General features: G+C 45.8%; 1 protein-coding gene and 1 long non-coding RNA gene across 8 annotated transcripts in view; one reads left to right on the top strand and one right to left on the bottom strand.

The window, feature by feature from the left end:
* Nucleotides 1-283: 283 nt before the first annotated feature.
* LOC140605670 (uncharacterized) lies at nt 284-4,261 on the top strand. Its single transcript, XR_012008245.1, has 3 exons — nt 284-1,703; nt 2,295-2,405; nt 3,684-4,261. It is a non-coding gene; the product is annotated as an uncharacterized lncRNA (long non-coding RNA).
* A 4,643-nt stretch (nt 4,262-8,904) lies between these two features.
* The window catches only part of MRRF (mitochondrial ribosome recycling factor), a 57,778-nt gene continuing 47,280 nt past the window's right edge, over nt 8,905-19,402 (bottom strand). For 4 of the 7 annotated variants that reach the window (XM_072777838.1, XM_072777840.1, XM_072777841.1 and 1 more), the window contains one exon: nt 8,905-11,252. In XM_072777838.1, the coding sequence (XP_072633939.1) occupies nt 11,175-11,252 (78 nt within the window). In that variant the 3' untranslated portion in view covers nt 8,905-11,174. Of the gene's footprint in view, nt 11,253-13,152; nt 13,403-19,402 lie in introns of all 7 variants that reach the window. The other 3 variants (XR_012008255.1, XR_012008257.1, XR_012008256.1) reach the window with 1 other exon arrangement.

Raw genomic sequence — 19,402 nt, 5'->3', positions numbered from 1 at the left:
TAGAACTTGAAGCAAGAATATGGGGCTTTTTCCTGCAGGTGACTGGGAGCCGGCATCTGAAGGGAACAGCGTGATCTGCGTCGTCACCGCACGGAGAACGGGTCCGAGGGGCCAGCGGCGGAGGAACAAGGCAGGTTCAGAGGCTGTTCAGTTATCCAGACGGTGGCAAGATCTGGGGGAACTTCTGAGCAGGCCATTTTAAGATCATTGATCTGACAGCAGGAGATGGAGCGGAGGAAGGGAAACCAGGTGGGAGGCAGCCATTCCCTCATGCACTCATTCACTCACTCACTCATTCATTCATTCACGCAGGCACGCACTTAGCATTCAACCTACAGCTGAGTGTGAGCCACCCTTCCCCACATCCTGATTTATGGTTCCCAATCTGCTCTGGGCTTGCCTACCAGGTTACCTATTATTAAAACAAGTTCTAAAGTTGGAGTCAGTAGCTTCTGAGAATCCAAGGGATTCTGTGGATCATGAGGCTGCTTTTTTTGGCTTGGACTTCCTGACATCAAAAAGGCCTTGTGAGTCATTTGCTTTCTTTAGGCCCCGAGTTCCTCATCGCTGCCAAGAGAGAGCCAAGCAAGATGATCTCTAAGTCCCATCCCTGGTCCCCAAACTCTCAGTTCTATGTCCTGTGAAGACATCATGACACCACAATGCCCAGTGGACTGCAAGGCCCCAGGTGAAGTCTGCCCTGCTCTGTACGTGGCCGGGGGAGCTGGAAGCTGTGAGGAGGCTGGAGCTCATGTCCAGCTCTGCCACCCACTTGTTCTTCTGTTTATGAGTGACTTGGTCTCTCTCTGTGCCTCAGTCTCCCCCCAGCTACTGGCTCCTTCCTGTGCGGGGCAGGGTTTAGACTGGCACACAAGGGTCCTCCTGGGCTGTCGCCCACATTAGACCCCCCTGTACATTGGAATTCCAGGAAACTACCTTCAAAAACAAACACACAGGGAGATAGGGGAGTTGCCTACAAGTCAGGAGAGCCATGCTTCCCCACTGCCCACACCAGAGACACACCCTCCTCCACCTAACAGCTCAGACCGTGGTCCCAGTCCCAACACTTAGGGCCATCCGGTGACCCTGAGCAAATCGTCTAGACTCAGAGTCCTCACCCATAAAACAGGGGCTCTGTGAGAGCCAAATCAGATGCCGTAGCTCAGGGCAGAGCACGGAGTGAATAGATGCTCAGGAGATGGGGCTGCAGTTAGGGCTGGGCCATGCCTGCCTGGATGGGCAGGCAAGGACCTGGTTCCTCTTCCTGCTTTGGCCTCCACAACAGCTCCGTTTTACCAGCAACTGGGACTCACTGGGGGCCAGGGGAATTCAGGGATTCTTTTAAAGGGTATATTTGGGTGGGAGGAGCTACATGTCTCTGCCTCACTAGGGAGGGGAGATGGGACTCGGCTGGGACTCAAGCTTCGGCTTAGTTATCAGCAATGGTGCTACAAACACCAGCAAACTAGGACCAGGTGATTTCCTGGTCAGCAAACAAGACCTCCTAAACATTTCTGAGTAGCAGCTGCCACCCCCAAGGTCCCATTCTGAAAGGAATGCTTTGAATTTCAGGAGCCTACTCCTCTCTCCCCCAAAATTGGTTGTGGGTATCGGAGCTATGATGTCATCAGAGCCTTGGTGATTTGCCTCCTACGGCGGTGGATGGGAGAGCTTGACCCAGTCTACGGACACCCCCTAGCTGGGTACTGCCTCTGTGTGGGCCTGGGGCCGGAAGTCCCTGTCTGCTGGGGGGCTCCTGTCCAGTCGGGAAGTCAGTCCACGAACATCACAAAGGGAAACACAAGAGGGAAAGCGCTTTGAGCCCTGAGAGGCGGATACCAGCAAAAGGGGAGACCACATCTGACTGGTGGATGGATTTCTGGAAGGCTTCTTGTAGGAAGTGGCACTGAGCTGGCTCTGGAGTATAGCTAGGATGTCTCTCTTTCTCTGGGAAAAAAACAAATTTAAACAAAACCAGAAAACAAAGGAATAACCAACCGTTCCTATTTTCACAAGCCCAAATTCACACTTGTAGAGTTTTCATTTCTATCCACATACATGAGATGATTTCAGGTACCTTTACACTCTTCCCCCCCATCCCCAGTGGCAATCACCATTATGAATTTGGCAAGTATCGCTTCACACACACCCCCCTTAAAAATATATGTATAATGGAAAATAGAGTCAGGAATAATTTTTAAAATTACTTTGTGTGTGTGTCATGCTAGTTTACGTAAGGGCGTCACATTGTACCTACGACTCTGCTTGCTCTTCCACTGCCTTTTGTGTTTCAGGGGCTCTCTTCTTATTCCAACACGCAGCGTCCCATGGAAGCACCACGCTGATTTACCCCCGGAGTGGGCAGGGTTTCCATGGATGGAGATCATCAAGGGCTGACATTCCAGGTAGAGGAAGTGATGGCAGCAAAGGCATGGGGATAGGAAATGTGGGGGGTGCATTTGGGGGCTGGCAGGGGTCCAGGGTGTCCGAGGAGGGAGCATCAGGCATGTGTGCGATTGCTGAGGGAGGCCCTGAACCCCGGGCCAGGAATCTGCACTGGCACGCTGGACATCTGGGGGGGTGGGGACAGGCCTTCCCCCACTTAGAACCGCCCTCCACAATAATTCCATTTATCCACCCTCCAAATCCTCCCTGGGGAGGCCTCTGTTACTCTTTCCATTAATTGTCTCATTAATGACCCACTGAAGTCAAGTACCCATTGTTCTCTGGACCTGGGGCAGCCTCCCTGGCTCTCTCCCCTGGGGGGGGGTGTAAATGTCTTTCCTTCCCCGCCTTCCTTTGGCCACCATCCTTATCTGGTCCCTGCAGCCCTGGCCTGGCTGCTGCCGCCTCTTCCTCCACCCACACCCTGGGCCCTGCGGCCACCCCCACCCCGGCGGGGCTGGTACCCCCCATGCCTCCCTCTGCTTCATTCTGTCCCCCACTTGTTTGCGTGTGTCCCTTCCCGCGCTGCTGTGCTCGCTCACCCGCTGTCTCTGTCTCTCTTCCTCCTCTTTCCTTCCCTTCCTCCTCTCTATCCCTTAACTGTGTTCCTCTCCCCGGAAATCCAGAAATCTGGCGTTTCTCCCTTCGCATGTATTTATCTCCCTGTGTCTCTGTCTCTGTCTCAGCATCTCTCTCTAGGGGTCTTGGAATGTCTCTCCGGGTGACAGTGAGACTGTCACCCTGGGTTTCTGTCTCCGTCACTACTTGCCCACTCCGTACTTGTGTGTGTGCATGTGTGTCTTTGTTTCTGATTCTGCCTCTTTCTCCCTCTGGCCTTTGTGTCCCTCCCTCTCTCCCTCTCTGTTTCTGTCTCTGTCTCTGCTCTCTCGACCCCGTCCCTCCTCCCTGTGTGTCTCTGAATCCTCTTGATTGACTATTGTCCTGTATCCAACCCCGGCCCCACCCCCAGGACTTGCTCATCCACAGGGTCCCCAACTCCCACACAGGTCAGACTACTTCCTTCTGTTGCCTGCTCCCTGGTGACAGCTCTGGCTTCCCCTGGAGGACAGCCTCAGGACCTCAGCGTAGGAGTAGGCTGGAGGTCCCACAGCTACCAGACTTTGGGATTCATACATCCGTGAAGTTAAAAAGAAAAAAAGAAAAAAACCCCAAAGAACAGAGGTGACCAACAGAAGGCGACCGTTTATCTTTCTAAATGGGATTTTTTTTTCTTTTAGAATCACCAACTTCTCATGATTTGTGATAGAAAGAACATTTAACACCAAAAGTAAAAGTATAAAGAGCAAGATCTAACAATACAGGATTGCTCTTTACATTCAATAAATTTAATTTTCTGAAAACATTTGCAACATTGTCTGTATTTTACTTATTCTGCCCCCAAATAGGAGAAGATGTTGTCAGGGACCGGCCCAGTTGTGCAGCCCCTCACTGTACCCACAGGGAAATGGAGTGACCTTTACTTGGGGTACTTAGATTGGGGCAGCCCCGGTGGCTCAGCAGTTTAGCGCCGCCTGCAGCCCAGGGCGTGATCCTGGAGACCCTGGATTGAGTCCCATGTCGGGCTCCCTGCATGGAGCCTGCTTCTCCCTCTGCCTGTGTCTCTGCCTCTCTGTGTGTGTGTGTGTCTCTATGAATAAATAAATAAATAAATAAATAAATAAATAAATAAATAAATAAATAAATAAATAAATCTTTAAGAAACAAACAAAACAAAGGGCAAGATTGAGACAAGACCATAGCTCGCAGGCACCTCCTACACCTTGTGGGGCCGGTTTGCTGAAAGAACTTCTGAAGCTGCTTGACTGGGAGTCAGACACCAGACGCCCTGCATTTTGTGTCTTCTGCTGGTCCTGTGTGTCTCTGAGCAATTTAACCCCTCCCTGTGCACTTCCCTCATTTATAAAATGAGCAATTAAGAACTAGCATCCTAGAGCTGCCTCATACCTAGCGAAGGTCCAGGACTGTTAGCCACTATCATCATCATCATCATCATCATCATCATCATCATCACCAAAGGGGGCAATTGGGCTGAGGCTAGAGCCTGGGAGAGAAGGCTCATGCACCCCAAGCCACCTCAGGGCAGGGGCAGGGGACAGGCTGTGCCCCACAATTTGGGGGGCGGGTACCAGCCTATGAGGCAGCCTTAGGGCCTTGGACCCCAGCAATTCTGCTCTGCAGGGGCCAAGGGTGGCCTGGCACTAGGGAAGAGACCTTCCCTTGCGTCTTCAGGAGCCCACCCAGCATGTTTGGGTGACCCAAGCCCAGCAGCCAGCACTCCAGTCACCGACAGACACTTCCAATGGGAGTGAAGGCGAAGCTCCAGGTGGCATTCACAACTGCAGATGCCAGCAAGGGAGAACCTGGACAGCAGAGGAGCAGGGTGGACGCCAGGTGATCAGGGACACCACGGGAGGCAGCCTTTAGATGCTAAGAAATTCTGGAGGCCGATTCTGCAAGATGAGGTTGGAGGTCTGAGTGAGCAGGTGAGAATAATTAGGGAAACTCTGGGTTACTGATGTTGAGTTGACTTCATTTGTATTCAAGGCCCAGGCAGGCCCTGGACAATTGGGCAAGTATTTCCTTCACAGCTGCTCTGAGCCAAGCACTGTGCTAGTCATGGGATGCAAAGATTAAAAGAGCAGAGAACCTTCTTTTCAGGGATTCATACAAGGCGTATCTCGGGCCTGTGGTGTACTGTCTCCGAGGAAGGCCCAAGACACAGGCAGAGCCAGCCTGAAACATTTGGCACTTCTGTTACCCGGTCCATACCACTCGAGGATGTTAGGGAGGAGAGCACTTCAAAGGTACAACTGACAGGTTGGTGACTTCCCAGAGGACCGTGTGAAGGAGAGGGAGGTGACAGGTGGCTCCCAAGGTCTTGGTTTGGCACTTGCTTGGACAGCAAGGGCATTTCCAGGAGGCAACGCAGGGGAGTGAGCAGGCCTGGCGGGGACACGTTTTCCAGATGGCGCCTGCTGAGTTTGGGGTGCTAGAGGTATATGTAGGTCAGTGGGCACACACACATTTAGGAATCAGGAGAAACATCAAGATACAGAAACGAATCAGTGCAAGGAGAGCTGTGGCGGCTGGACAAATTTTGCCTATTGGGTGGGACGGCGATCTAAGGCAGCGTGTAGCAAGCAAACAGCCAAAGGAGACAAGACACGGAAGTGGAGGAAAGCAGGACAAAAATTCAGAAAAGGTAATAATAGCATTGAGCTTAAGCACTAGTTGCCTTGGGGTAGTTGGGAGAGGCGTATCACCGCTAGAGATCCAGAGGCTTAGACGGCAGAAGTCACTGCACACCCCGGTGAAGTCTGTACACAGCTCAGCAGGCAACAGGGAGCCATCGAAGGGTGTGGAGCAGAAGACAGGGTGTGATGAAGGCTCTGTCTCAGCTTGAGCTAACAGCATGTGATGAATTAAAGACCAGAGCAGAGGAACGTGAGGGACAGGGACCGCTACTTCTTTGTTCATTCAACAAGCAGTGAACCTCCTCTGGGCAGAAGCAATCCTCCTCCTCAACCTAACATCCAGCCCCTCATCTGCTAAGGGTTTAGACACCAAAATACCTAATATTAATACTGCATGCAAAAAAGAGTAACCGTAGGGTTCTACTAAACATTTCAGTATTATCAATACATTTGAATGAGTTTAGGCCACCTCCTAAAAGAAAAGGAGTCAGCCGGACACCCGGGTGGCTCAGTGCTTAAGCATCTGCCTTTGGCTCAGGGCGTGATCCTGGGGTCCTGGGATTGAGTCCCGCGTCGGGCTCCCTGCATGGAGCCTGCTTCTCCCTCTGCGGTGTCTCTGCCTCTCTCTCTCTGTCTCTCGTGAATAAATAAATAAAATCTTCAGGGGGAGAAAAAAAGCCTTAGAAAGGAAAGAAATTCTCACACCTGCGACAACATGGATGGACCTGGAGAACATTGTGCTGAGTGGCTATTCCCCGAGATTATGACCCCAGCCCAAGGCAGACGCTTAACCACCGACTGAGCCACCCAGGTGCCCCGTAAAGATAATTTTTAAAAGGAATTTCAGAATGGATCATAAAACCTAGCTCCAAAACAGAAAGCACACCTAAAGCAGTGATTTAGAAACCTACAAATAAAGGAATGGGAAAGATACATCAAACAAATGTGAACAAAAAGCAAGCAGGGGCTGTGATCTTAAGAGAGGACCAGAACTCAGACTCCAAGCACTGAGATGAAGACGAGAAGAGCCAAGCTCTCTGGGCATCGGACAACCCAGCAAATCATCCAGGAGAAATTATAGGAAGTGCAAGAAGAAATAGGAATGCTAATAACAAGACTGAAACACCCCACTTCCAGTCCCAGACTCATCAAAAGGCCAAAAATTAGAATATGGAAAACCTAGTATGTAAATATAACCCTTTCCTGTCTCCCTTAGAGCTACCATCCCTTCAGCATTTACTATGTGCCGCCACCTCCCATGCAGCTTTCAACACACCTTTATTAGACACAGGTAAATTGTTTTATGAAAGGGAGCTTTGTGCTTCTCTTTCGATTACCTTTGGGGCCAGGCGCAGTACTGAGTGCATTCTGAGTAAGTACTCAGTGAAGACTTGCGGACTGAAGCGCACTAATTAAGGACCTACTTTAAAGTCAGATCTGGGGATCCCCGGGTGGCGCAGCGGTTTAGCGCCTGCCTTTGGCCCAGGGTGTGATCCTGGAGACCCGGGATCGAGTCCCACGTCGGGCTCCCTGCATGGAGCCTGCTTCTCCCTCTGCCTATGTCTCTGCCTCTCTCTCTCTGTGTGACTATCATAAATAAATAAAAAATTAAAAAAAAAAATAAAGTCAGATCTGAGTTTCAAACTTCACTCTGGCACTGACTAATTGTGTGACCTTGGACAAGCTAAATGCCCATTCTGAATTTCAGTTTTCTCACATGTAAAGAGAGCGGAGTAATATTTACACAGCATAGCATTGTTCAGAAGTTTAAATGTAGTAACACATGTAAGGTGTCCAGCGTGGCACCATTCTTCAGCAGGCATTCAGCAAATATTAGTCTAGGTTGAGGAAGAATAAGTAAAACTCAACAAAACAAATAAACTTAGGAGTTCCTATTTCTCAAAAAACAAAAAAATCATCTTTAAATAGAAACATCCTCCAGGGATCCCTGGGTGGCGCAGTGGTTTGGCGCCTGCCTTTGGCCCAGGGTGCGATCCTGGAGACCCGGGATCGAATCCCACATCAGGCTCCTGGTGCATGGAGCCTGCTTCTCCCTCTGCCTGTGTCTCTGCCTCTCTCTCTCTCTCTCTCTGTGACTATCATAAAAAAAGAAAGAAAGAAAGAAAGAAACATCCTCCAATGCATGTCAAATGATTTTTTTAAAGATTTATTTATTTGAGAGACAGGGCAGGGAGGGGTGGAAGGCAGAGGGAGAGGAAGAAGGAGTTGCAAGCAGAGTCATGCAAGGAGCTCGACACAGGGCTCGATGCCACGATCATGACCCAAGACGAAACCAAGAGTCAGATGTCCAAATCGATGGTGCCACTCAGGCAACCCTGGAAAATGATTCTTTAAAAATATCATGGGGGGGGGGGGGTCCCTGGGTGGCTCAGCGGTTTAGCGCCTGCCTTTGGCCCAGGGCGTGATCCTAGAGTCCCGGGATCGAATCCCACGTCAGGCTCCCGGTGCATGGAGCCTGCTTCTCCCTCTGCCTGTGTCTCTGCCTCTCTCTCTCTCTCTCTCTGTGACTATCATGAATAATTAAAAAAAATATATCATAGGGGTAGCAGTGAAGTAAGTTAAGATACATCCATATTATGGAACACTGCACTGCAACAAAAAAGGGGTGAATTGCAGCTCCATGTTCACATATGAAGAGATGGCCATAATATGTTGCTGGATTTTTTAAAAAAAATAGCAAGCTTCAGAATATGAACACAATAGTTCCCTTCCCTGCTTCTTAAAAATTATGTACATACAAAGGTCTGAAAGGATACACATCTAATTGCTAAAGAGGAGTAAGAATGGGAACTTAAGAGAAGTTTCTCTTTTAACTTTTTATAGTTTCTTTTGTAACTTCCAACACACACACACACACACACATGCACACATACACATGCGCATGCACACAAGCATATAAAACAAGAAAAAAACAGGACAAAAGTTCTTGAGTTCTCTTTGGCCTCCATGTTTTGTGAGACTTAGAAAGCTGGTGAGCTGAACGGAGGAGGTGGTTAATCCTTGTGCCAAAGGTAGGAATTTCCATCCCAGCTTTTCCTTTTGAAAGAAAGAAGTTCAAGGAAGGAGAGACGGAGAAGGCATTGCTCCAGCATTACTCATTACTCAGCAGATCCAAATAGGTAGTCTCATCCCCGGTCCCTGCCACCATGGCAGCCCTGACACGGAGAAACAGAGAAACTCTTTGATAAATGTCAACTGAAATAGAGCAATCAGCTGAAAGCCATTTGCTGAGCCGTCTGGCTGCCCTGGGCTCGAGGTTTTCCTTTATTCATTTATCATGATATACAGCTTTGGCCAACATACACACAGGAGAGAAATTATTGACATGTGGGACCCAAGTACAGAAAATCTTTCATTTTCCATCCCCCTCCCTCCCCGTCTGTTCACCAAATAAGTTTTTGTTTATTTAAAGACTACAGAGGATTTGGCTGTTAAGAACCAAATGCCTTTGGAGTGGAGTTACAACATAATTTATCATTTCCTCTGTTTATTAAAAAATCCTGCATCTTTGAGAAGTACATTTGCTGTGAGTGGGGGATTTCGGCCACTCACAAAAGACAATTGCAATGCCCCGCCATGTGGTTTACTCCAAAAAAGGGTCCTTGATTGCTGTTTCTATCCCTGTTCTACCCCCAGCTGACTTCCAATCCTGTGATGGCACTCAGGGCTGGGGTTGGACTGAGGACAGGTAAGCAGGCCAGGAGACTATGTTAGCTTCTTTCATTTTTTACCTGACTCTGACCCTGAACCCCCACCGGCTGTGCACAGTGTGCTCCATCAGCACCAGCAGAGGGAGAAGAGCAGACCTCCCACAAGGGGCAGGATCTCAGAGGAGTCAGACAGCAGGAAGTCTGGATGCTGCTTCGAGGGAGTTGCAGCCAGGCCTGGTGGCTGCCCGAGTAGGTTCCTCTCTAAAAGCAGCCATCTGGCAGAACTGGAATGAACTTCCTACCTTCCACCCGGAACATTTTGGATAATGACTTAGTCTAGTGTGCCATGCACCCCTCAAAGACAGACTTGGTCTAGTGTGCCATGTACCCCTCATATCTTATCTATTTTACATGTCTACCCAGCATGCAGCACCGTACCTGACATACAGTGGGTGCTCACTAGATGTTTATGCAGGCTGCAGGATGCATTGGGCAGAGCACAGGCTTTAGATCAGGCCTCAGTTTGAATCCCAGCTCTGCCACTTGCGAGCTATGTCACCCTGAGCAAGAAATCTGACCTCTCTTGAGCTCCTCCCTCTCTGTAAAATGAGTCTGACCATGCATAACGAAACATTTTATCACTTACTAGGCTTGTCACTTTGGGGAAGTTATCTCATGATGTCAAGTCTGTTTTCCTATTTGTAAAATGAAGATAATATACATCTCACAGCTTACCATGAAGATTAAAGATACTGCCTAGAACTGTATCTAGCTGTATTACGGCTATAGGATAGCTACATTATAATGAAAGAAAAGAATGAGGTAATTACTAAAGAAAAGGTAATTACTAAAGAAAAAAACCATACTTAACCAAAAGATAAGCCACAACAAACCAGTCCTCTGTCAATAATAGGCGGGCCCTAGGGAAAGGCAAGATTGGAAAGTGACAGAGTGATGGTACTATGATGGAAAGAAAAGAAAAGCAGTCAGCATTGTTGAGTGGCTACTTCGTTCAATTCATTCACAACATATCTGAATGCCTACTGTGTTCCAGGCATTATATCAAGTCCTGAGGAAAGTGAAGCTCTATGGACTAATTATCAAAAAGAATACTGAAGGTTCCGCTAAAAAGCAGTGGACAGCGCTAAGAGCCGACAACAGGTGTTGTAGGCTGGGGAAGACGGAAGTAGGTGATACCCAAGCTGAGACCCGAGGGACGAACAGGACTGGCCAGGTAGGTCAGCAGTGGCAGGATGGTCCAGGCAGAGGAAAGAGCAGGTGTGACAATGACTCCAGGCAAACGTATTGTCTGGTGGCTTGATACACAGGTCCTTAGAGAATGTTAATCCAGATGGACCACTCCTTTGTGGTGGTTATTTTTTCCAATTTATTTTAATTTTACTGTTAGGTAAAAATGGGCCTGTAGCAAAGGGATCCAGTTGCAGGTGAAGGCCCAAATCAGCCCAGAGATCAAAGTTGGGGACAGGGCCCAAATGATTGAAAAGGCAGCTCCTGAGATGAGAAACATAAGGTGCTGAGCCTGCCAGTGGTCCTGATCGCTTGGCAATGTCAGGATCAGGGCAAATACCCTGAGTAGAGGCCATCCACTGGCAGCAGGGACTCCTGGAGGCCCACCCAGGCAGAAGGCCAAAGCAGAATGGGTTGGGCAGGGAGCAGGAAGAAGAGAATGAACAAGTCTGGGTGTCCCTCTAGAAGGTTGAGCCACACAGTGACAACTGCATGATGACAGCCTTCGGCGTGGACAGGGAAGAGAGGCACCAACTTGCCATCCACGGGATCCAAAGAAACCAGGCTCTGGAGTACCGCTGCACCAGGTGGACTCTCATCCAAGGAGTTCTTTGGTCTTCACTGCCAGATGCCTGTCCAGCTCTGCAACTGTATCGTCAGCCATCTGGCTGATCTGTGGGGACACAAAAGGAGACGGCTCGAGAATAGCCTGGGACAGGGCAGGGGAACAAGCATTCCAAAATTATGTACAAGTTATTTGGGAAACAGCAATGGTGACAAAAGCTCACACTGTTTAGTCCCAGCCAGGCACTGTGCCAAGAACTTTATATACTGCCTCGTAACAGCAGCCCCATGAAATCCTGTCATTATCCTCATTTTGCAGATGAGGAACCTGAGGCAGTTGGGTCACCTGTCAGGACACATAGCTGCAAGTAACAATTACAAAATTTAATCCCCAGTAGTCTGATTTCATAGCCCCAAATTCTTAATTCTTATTACAGGAATACAGAGAAGCCGGCCTTATCGGTCACTAATGACTCTAGAATTTCCTCCACCTCAGACACCATGCTGTATAAAGGCCTCGTACTAATTGATAAGACTACTAAGATCCCAATAATTAAGCAGGAAAAAAAATATTGAACAAAAGAGTACATCTGGTTAACAAACATGGAAAATTCAACAGACACTAAGGAATGCAAATTAAAACAATATATAATTCAGTTATTGTAGTTAACAAAATCTGATGTTGTAGCTTTTAATTACAGTATTCAATGCCAGAAAGCTATGGTAAAATGGATGAGCTCATATATCAATGATAGGAATTCAAATCAATGCAAATGTCCACACCGGTTTTTAACTCCTAAATTCTCTCAACGGGGAAATTACCACATGGATGGAATCTGAAAAAATTTTTCTAAAGTTCCATATGCAAAAATATTTATCTAGGCTTTATAGTTAAAGATTTATTTATTTTTAGAGAGTGGGGAGGGGCAAAAGAGAGAGAGAGTCTCAAGGAGACTTGACACCAAGCAAGGAGTCTGATGTAGGGCTCAATCTTACAACCCTGAGATCACCACCCAAGCCAAAAACCCATCACCACCAGAGCTAAAATGAAGAGCTTAATGCTTAACTGACCGCACCACCCAGGTGCCCCCATCCAGGCTTTATTTTTAATAATGAAAAATCAGAAAATCTAAAGTGATATAACACAGAAGTAGTTGAATACATATAGCCATTAAAAATGGTTGAGATTATCCACTTCTTATGGAAAGGGTTCAAATATGAGTAACATTCTAGTACATATTTCTTTTCTTTTTTTTTCTAGTACATATTTCTGAAATGTTTGAAAGTTTATAACAAGTATGGATTGCTTTTGTAATCAGATAAACAGAAATAATGTTTCAAGATATTCTTTATAATACCATGGGAAAATGCTCATGTTACCTTTAGAGTTAAAGAAAAAGCCAGATCTCAAATATGTTACAAAAAATGCTTATTTCTTAAAAATGGAAGGAAACATCTTATAGAAGACCTAGTGTAGGGCAGCCTGGGTGGCTCAGTGGTTTAGTGCTGCCTTCAGCCCAGGGCGTGATCCTGGAGACCCGGGATCGAGTCCCGCGTGAGACTCCCTGCATGGAGCCTGCTTCTCCCTCTGCCAGTGTCTCTGCCTATGTCTCTCACGGATAAATTAAAAAAAAAAAAAAAAAAAAAAAAAAAGACCTAGTGTATAGCAAATGCTCACAAAATATTTACTAAATGAATAATAAAGGTTTTCTGTACTTTTCTATATCTTCCAAATTTTCAAAAATAAACATGTATTAAGAATGAGAAACAAAACACAATACAATTTAGTAAGTGTTACAGCTTCCCCCCCAAGTCTAAAAGGGACCTAAGACAGGAAGCCTTCAAGGATGGGCCCAGGATCTGTGTGCTCAGCCGCATGACGGCTGTCTTACATATTTGCAGACCACAGGCCTTAGCCAAGAACTAGGAACGAAACGCACTGGAAAGGAGAAAGGCTAAAGAGGATTTGGAGCAATTGGCCCCAGGCAGGGATACAAACAGGCTCTCACCATAGCAACAGCTGCACTTTTTGTAGCTGGAGGAAGCAGTGTCAGGGGCTGCTGGGCATGCTGGCAGAGCGGCTGCACTCAGAATGGCTGCTTGATCCCTCTTCACTCAGCCACATACTCTTCAGATCCTGCTGCCCCCGCCCGGAATAGTTGCCTTGCATGCAGGGTGGCATGATGCCCAGCAGCACTCACTCCAGCGCCTGGAAGCTGGCAGCCTGGGGCAGCCAGGAACAAGTGCCAGAAGCCTATTCTGAAAAAATGTCACCAGGGCAATTTGGGAACAGGAATGAGGACTGGGGGAGAAAGAGTACCAGGGGTAACACTGTGATAATATGGGAGCCCGGTTAAATTCTCAGTGGATGACAATGTGCAAGTCACTGAATCTCAGTTACCTCATCTATCAAATGGGGATGCTGGTCCCTTCCTCAGAGAGTAGTTGTGTGGGTTAAAAGCATTCATGAATATGCAAGCACAGTTTAAACTGGTTATTTGCTATGCAAATGCTGCTTGTGCTACTCTGATTTTTATTATCACTTCCTGACTTCTTTTCAAATTAATCAATTAATGAAAATATTTACTAACTTTCTACCAAATTATAGGCACAAAGTGCCCTTGAGGACAGTCTGCCTGTAAGTTCATCTTTTTCATCTTTATCAGACTTCTTAAAATAATGATGATTAACATGGGGTGCCTGCCTGGGTGGCTTAGTCAGTTGAACACCCGACTCTTGATTTTGGCTCAGGTCATAATCTCAGGGTCGTGGGATGGAGCTCCAAGTCAGGCTCCCTATTCGGGGAGTCTGCTTGAGATTCTCTCTCTTCCTCTCCTTCTGCCCTTCCCCCTGCTTGGACATTCTCTCTCCCTCTCTCTAAAATAAATAAATAAATAAATAAATAAATAAATAAATAAATAAATAAATAATCTTAAAAAAAATAATGATGATTAACAACAATGACAACAGCACCAGCAACAGTTCCCTCTTACCTAGTATTACTACATGCCAGACACTGAGCTAAAAACTTTATATGACTTATTTCACACTTTCTTCAAAACATATGAAATGCTATTATGCCCCTTTAAAACACTGAATATTTAACCATTTATCCTGACAGTTGCACAGTCGTTCATGGCATGCAAAGGGGTTTTGTCCTCTGTTATTTCACTCAAATCCAACAATTACACATAACTTCTATAAGGCAGGTGAGAACAGGTATTATCTCCATTTTACAGAAGAGTAAACCAAGGCATAAAATGTTAACTAACCTGCCCAAAATCACATTAAAAAGTCAGTAGTGTGACTGAGCCAGGAACTTACCCACCCTGATTGCCTTTGATGAGTCCCCAGCACCTGGCCTGGTCCTTCCTCACTCCAGTCAAGCTGTGTGAGTCACTCCAACAATCAATCCCAGCCCCACATTCATAGTCAGAAGGGCAGAGAAAGGAATGGGACAGACACATACTGAGGACACAATTACTGAGGACTGGCAAGCATGTCAGTCACTTTTCAGTATGTGTGTCACTTGGTCCTCTCACCAAACCTGTGAGATGAGCACCCCTCTTCCCACTTTATAGATGAGGAGACAAGCTCAAAAAAGTGAAGCTATTTGCTGACCCTAGCAGCGGAGAAGTGAAAGAGCTGGGAATTTGAACCAGTCAGGCCTGCCGCCACAGCAAGAGCCCTTTCCATTTTAATCTGCTGCCTCATAAAGACCATATCAATGGCTGTGGCACCAGCAGCAGCAGCAGCAGCAACGTCACATTTGCTCCCTTCTGGTTCAGGAAAGTGAAAGGAGGAGACAGGAAAGGGGAAGGCAGGCGCACACAATGCATGGCTGGGGCAGGTAGGTGGCAAGTCATCCTCCCCAAAGCCTGGCTCAGAACACCCAGTGCCTCACCCACCCCAGCCTCCCCGCCTGCTTGCCTGCCCACTAGGAGCCCTTCCCTCCTTCTGCCCATTAGCACCCAGCTTCACTTCAGAGCAGCAATTTCTCAGAAAAAGGCGGCAGTGAAAGGATCTTGGCCAGCATTACTGGTGATTTCTGCCAAGCGCTTTAACGCTCAGCAGGCCCATTTATAGCAAACTGAAGCAAAGGTGAAACAGCAGGCTGGCAGATGTCAGAGTCCCGAGCGGGTAGGCCTCGGTCCTTCTTCTGCAGAGCTGGCCTGGGCAGCTGGGTGGGGAAGTTGGTGGGTAGGGGTGGGTGAGGATCAGACGTGGTTATAGGCATGCAACCTACAACTTGATCCCTTCATTTTTATACACCAAAGAAACATTTGTATAATGTTTATAATACAGCTTTTAAAAAAAAATCCGACCTCAAAAGAATTTTGGAATGTAAAAAAAAATCCCATAAAGAATAATATTTAAATTGTTCATAATCCCATTGCCTGAAATGACCACTATTAATATTCTCAAGTGGATACGCTGCCAATCTTTTTTTTTTTTAAGATTTTAAGTAATCTCTACAACCAATGTGGGGCTCGAACTCACAACCCCAAGATCAAGAGCTTCATGCTCTACCGACTAAGCCAGCTAGGCGCTCCAAACTAAGCTGCCAATCCTTTCATGTACATGAAGATTTTCATTATAAAAATGGAATCATATTATTATACTGTTATGTAACCTACCTTAAAAAAATAAATTCCAAAAGAAACTTATTTCTGCAATATATTTTTTAAAAAGATCTATTTGAAAGAGAGCGAGCTGTGGGGAGGTGCAGAGGGAGAAGGAGAGAGTCTTAAGCAGGCTCCACACTGGGTGTAGAACCCAACTTGGTGCTCAATCTCCAGACCCTCACATTACAACCTGAGCCAAAATCAAGAATCAGACGCTTAATTGACTGTTCCACCCACGTGCCCCTGCAAAATGTTTTTATAACTGTCTCTATATAGAGATTCCAGTAAATGGATGTAGAAGAATTTATGTTCCCACTGTCAGAAATTTAGACAGTTTCTAATTTTCAACTATTATGTATATAATACATTAACAGATAATAGGTAAGATTCTTGACAATTTATTTTGAATAAATTCTTTAGCCACTGAGTCAGAAATGTATGGAATTTGGTATATACTGCTATATTATCCTTTTGAAAGGTTGTATAGAGTTATATAAAAAATAACTGAATATTTTTTGTGGAGTATAGAAGTAAAGACAAATCTTCCAAGATAAGCATCATTTCAAACTCACATTAAAAATTCTGGGTTCAAGGGATGCCTAGGTGGCTCAGTCAGGTAAGCATCTGCCTTCAGCTCAGGTCATGATGCCAGGGTCCTGGGATGGAGCCTCACATCGGACTCCCTATATATTGGGTTCCCTGATCAGTGGAGAGTCTGCTTCTCCCTTTCTCTCTCCCTTTGCCTCTCCCCCTGCTCATGCTCACTCTCGCTCTCTCTCAAGTAAATAAATAAAATCTTAAAAAAAATTTCTGAGTTCAAATGTTAGGGATTAGAAAAGGCAAAATTAAAAAACAAAAACAAAAACATCATACATTCTGAAACCCCTGTGAGTGATTTAGGCAGCACATACCAAGAATCTTAAGAATATGTATTCCCAATGTGCAATAATTCCACAGTTTGGACTTTATCCCAGGGAAATCATCTTAACAAAAATTTATGTATAAAAATATTCACTGCAACCTTATTTATAACAAAAAAGTTTAAACAAACAAAATGTCCAACAAGAGGCCTATGAAAGTGAATTATGGTATAACCACAAGACGGACTATTCTCTAACCATCAGAAATGGCTGTTTACAGACAGTTTTTTAAGACACGAGAAAATGCTAATGGTTTAATCCTAAACAGAAAATAAAAAGCTGAGTACAGAACCATATGCATACTACATATCCTCAGATACGTTACAAACTAGGTAGTTAAAAAAAAAAAAAAAGAGGGAAAGCACAAATACTCCAAAATATTAACAGCAGTTGCTTCTGCAATGTGGGCTTATGGTGTGAACTTTTCCCCATTTTTTTTTTTAAAACAGTCTTCTGAACTCTCCCTGTTTTCTACAGTGAGCATACATTACTTTGATAATCAGGAACAAAGTAAACAAATAAATTTTTAAAAACCTTGATAAAACAACAATCAACCCCCTGCCTTGCTTATTTTAAAAATGAAAACAAAAACCACAGACCCAAAACTCCAGCTCAGTGCCTCCTGGCAGGAAAAAAGGACAAAATAAAGTGTGCACAAGTCTGTCTCCTAAAGATTTTCTTACTCCACTTATGATAGATAATAAAGGCAGTTATTAACACTAATGGTAAGAACTCATGTTTAAATGAGAATATCTTAATAAAGATTGCTGCACAGGATATGTTATGTACATACACTGTGATCTTTTATTTTCTAGTATTAGCATGCCATCACGGAGAAAATGTGCAGATCTGCACTAGAATGTTACCAATGGTCATCTCTGGGTGATGAAATTTCAATTACTTTCTTCTTCATTAAAAAAAAATATTATACTACCATGCATAGCTTAGTATCAGAAAAAACTAATAGTCATTTTCATTTCGAAAGATAATAATAATCAATAGCAATAAGCATAGAAGAAACAAATCTAATCTGAAAAGGAAGGTGAAAAGCCAGGTGCTAATGTGAAAGCTTCTAGCAATGTCTTTGTCAGTGTGTTTGATCAAGGGTATACTGCTTATCTGATCATTCTTTCCTCTTCAGCGTACATGGACATGGGCTCTGGTCCCTGACGCAGAGGCCCAGTCTTGCTGAGTGAGAAGTGCCTGGCACGTTCCTGAGGTCCAAGGGTTTACTGTGAGGAAGCAAGGAACAGGTCAAGGGTGGACTGCAGAGATGGAATATCCTGGGGAGATGACCACCTGGGACCAAGGACAGACTCCTACAAGGCCTGACTAGTGCTCAGAAAAGACCAGCCTCATCTAGGAACCTCTTTTAGCTGATGCAGGGAAAGAAGAGGCCACAATGAAGGCAGGAAGGGAGCTCTGAGGGTCAGGAGGGGCCAGGTGTCAGATACTCTAATGGTGTAGAACTCTAGCATGTCTACAGCAATCTTTTAAGCTAGGAATTACAAACCCTTTTTTACAGAACAAGCAGACTTCAAGCAGTCAGGTAGCATCCCCAAGGTCACAGGACATCAAGTGCAGAACCACCTTGATGCAACTCTGGTAACATCACAGGGATACACCATTAGGCTTCTAGGTTATTAATTACCATCTGTGTTGGCTTTTGCAGAATTATCTGGGAGCTTTTTAAAAATATACATTCCTGGGGAAACCTACTAAAACTCAGTGAATGAGGAGCAGAGCCCAGGCATCCTAAATGTTTTCCTGGGTGATTGCTAGGGCTGGCCTACAACTGTCATTCTAACTGCTGGTCCAAGAGAAGGGAGCGGTTAGTCAATTTACGGCCTTCTCCAGATGTCTCCCTAACAGCGCTCATGCTCCTTGCCTCCAGCCTCTAGCCTCCTTACTCCCCATCCTGCCCACATTCATGTTTAATCTTCCTTAAAAAATGTGAATGCAGAAGCTTTGGGTAAGCCTTTAATTTCATGCTAAATATCATTCTACCTCCTAAGTACTGCTAAATTCATCTTCCTATTTTAATTCCACTGGTACCACTCAGGTTCAAGCCACCATTTCCTGGATGGATTTCTGCAACAGCCTCCCTGGCCTTCCGGCCTCCACAACCTGTTTTCTACCCAGCCAACACAGTCATCTCTCATGAACACAGATGTGATCTCCCCAGTCTGGAAAAAAGTCTTTCCAGGGAGTTAATGTATCAGAATCACCTGGGGAGAATCTAAAAATAATCTGTAGGCCCCACACCAGACTCACTGACTCAATCTCTGGGTATGGAGCCACAGAAACCTGTATTTTTATAAGATCCTTAAGTGATTGTGATACTGTGGTAGATTTGATTACTGTTCAACAAATATTCACACCCTCCCCTAGACTTCCACAAACATATATATTTCCCTGTGCTGGTGACACTGGGCTTGGCCCATATGATTTGCTTGGCCAGTGGGATGTGCCAAGAGCAGGTGCTTCAAATGTATTTGAATGGTTGGGCTTAATCTGTTGGCATCTGCTGTTGAAAGGTGTCCTAGGAAGCCTGTTGACTCCAGAAGATTGAGGGACAGAGATAGCAGATCTGAACCCAATCTAACATTTAGAGCAAACCCACTGAGCCCAGCCTAGAACAGTGACTCCCCAGCTGAGCCACAGAAATGAGACTAAGAAATAAAGGCTGATACTGTAGATCACTGAGTTTTGAG

Source organism: Canis lupus, chromosome 16 (assembly GCF_048164855.1).
Source record: "Canis lupus baileyi chromosome 16, mCanLup2.hap1, whole genome shotgun sequence".
In the NCBI taxonomy this organism is placed as follows: Eukaryota; Metazoa; Chordata; class Mammalia; order Carnivora; family Canidae; genus Canis; species Canis lupus.
This window is presented reverse-complemented; position numbering and strand designations above follow the sequence as displayed.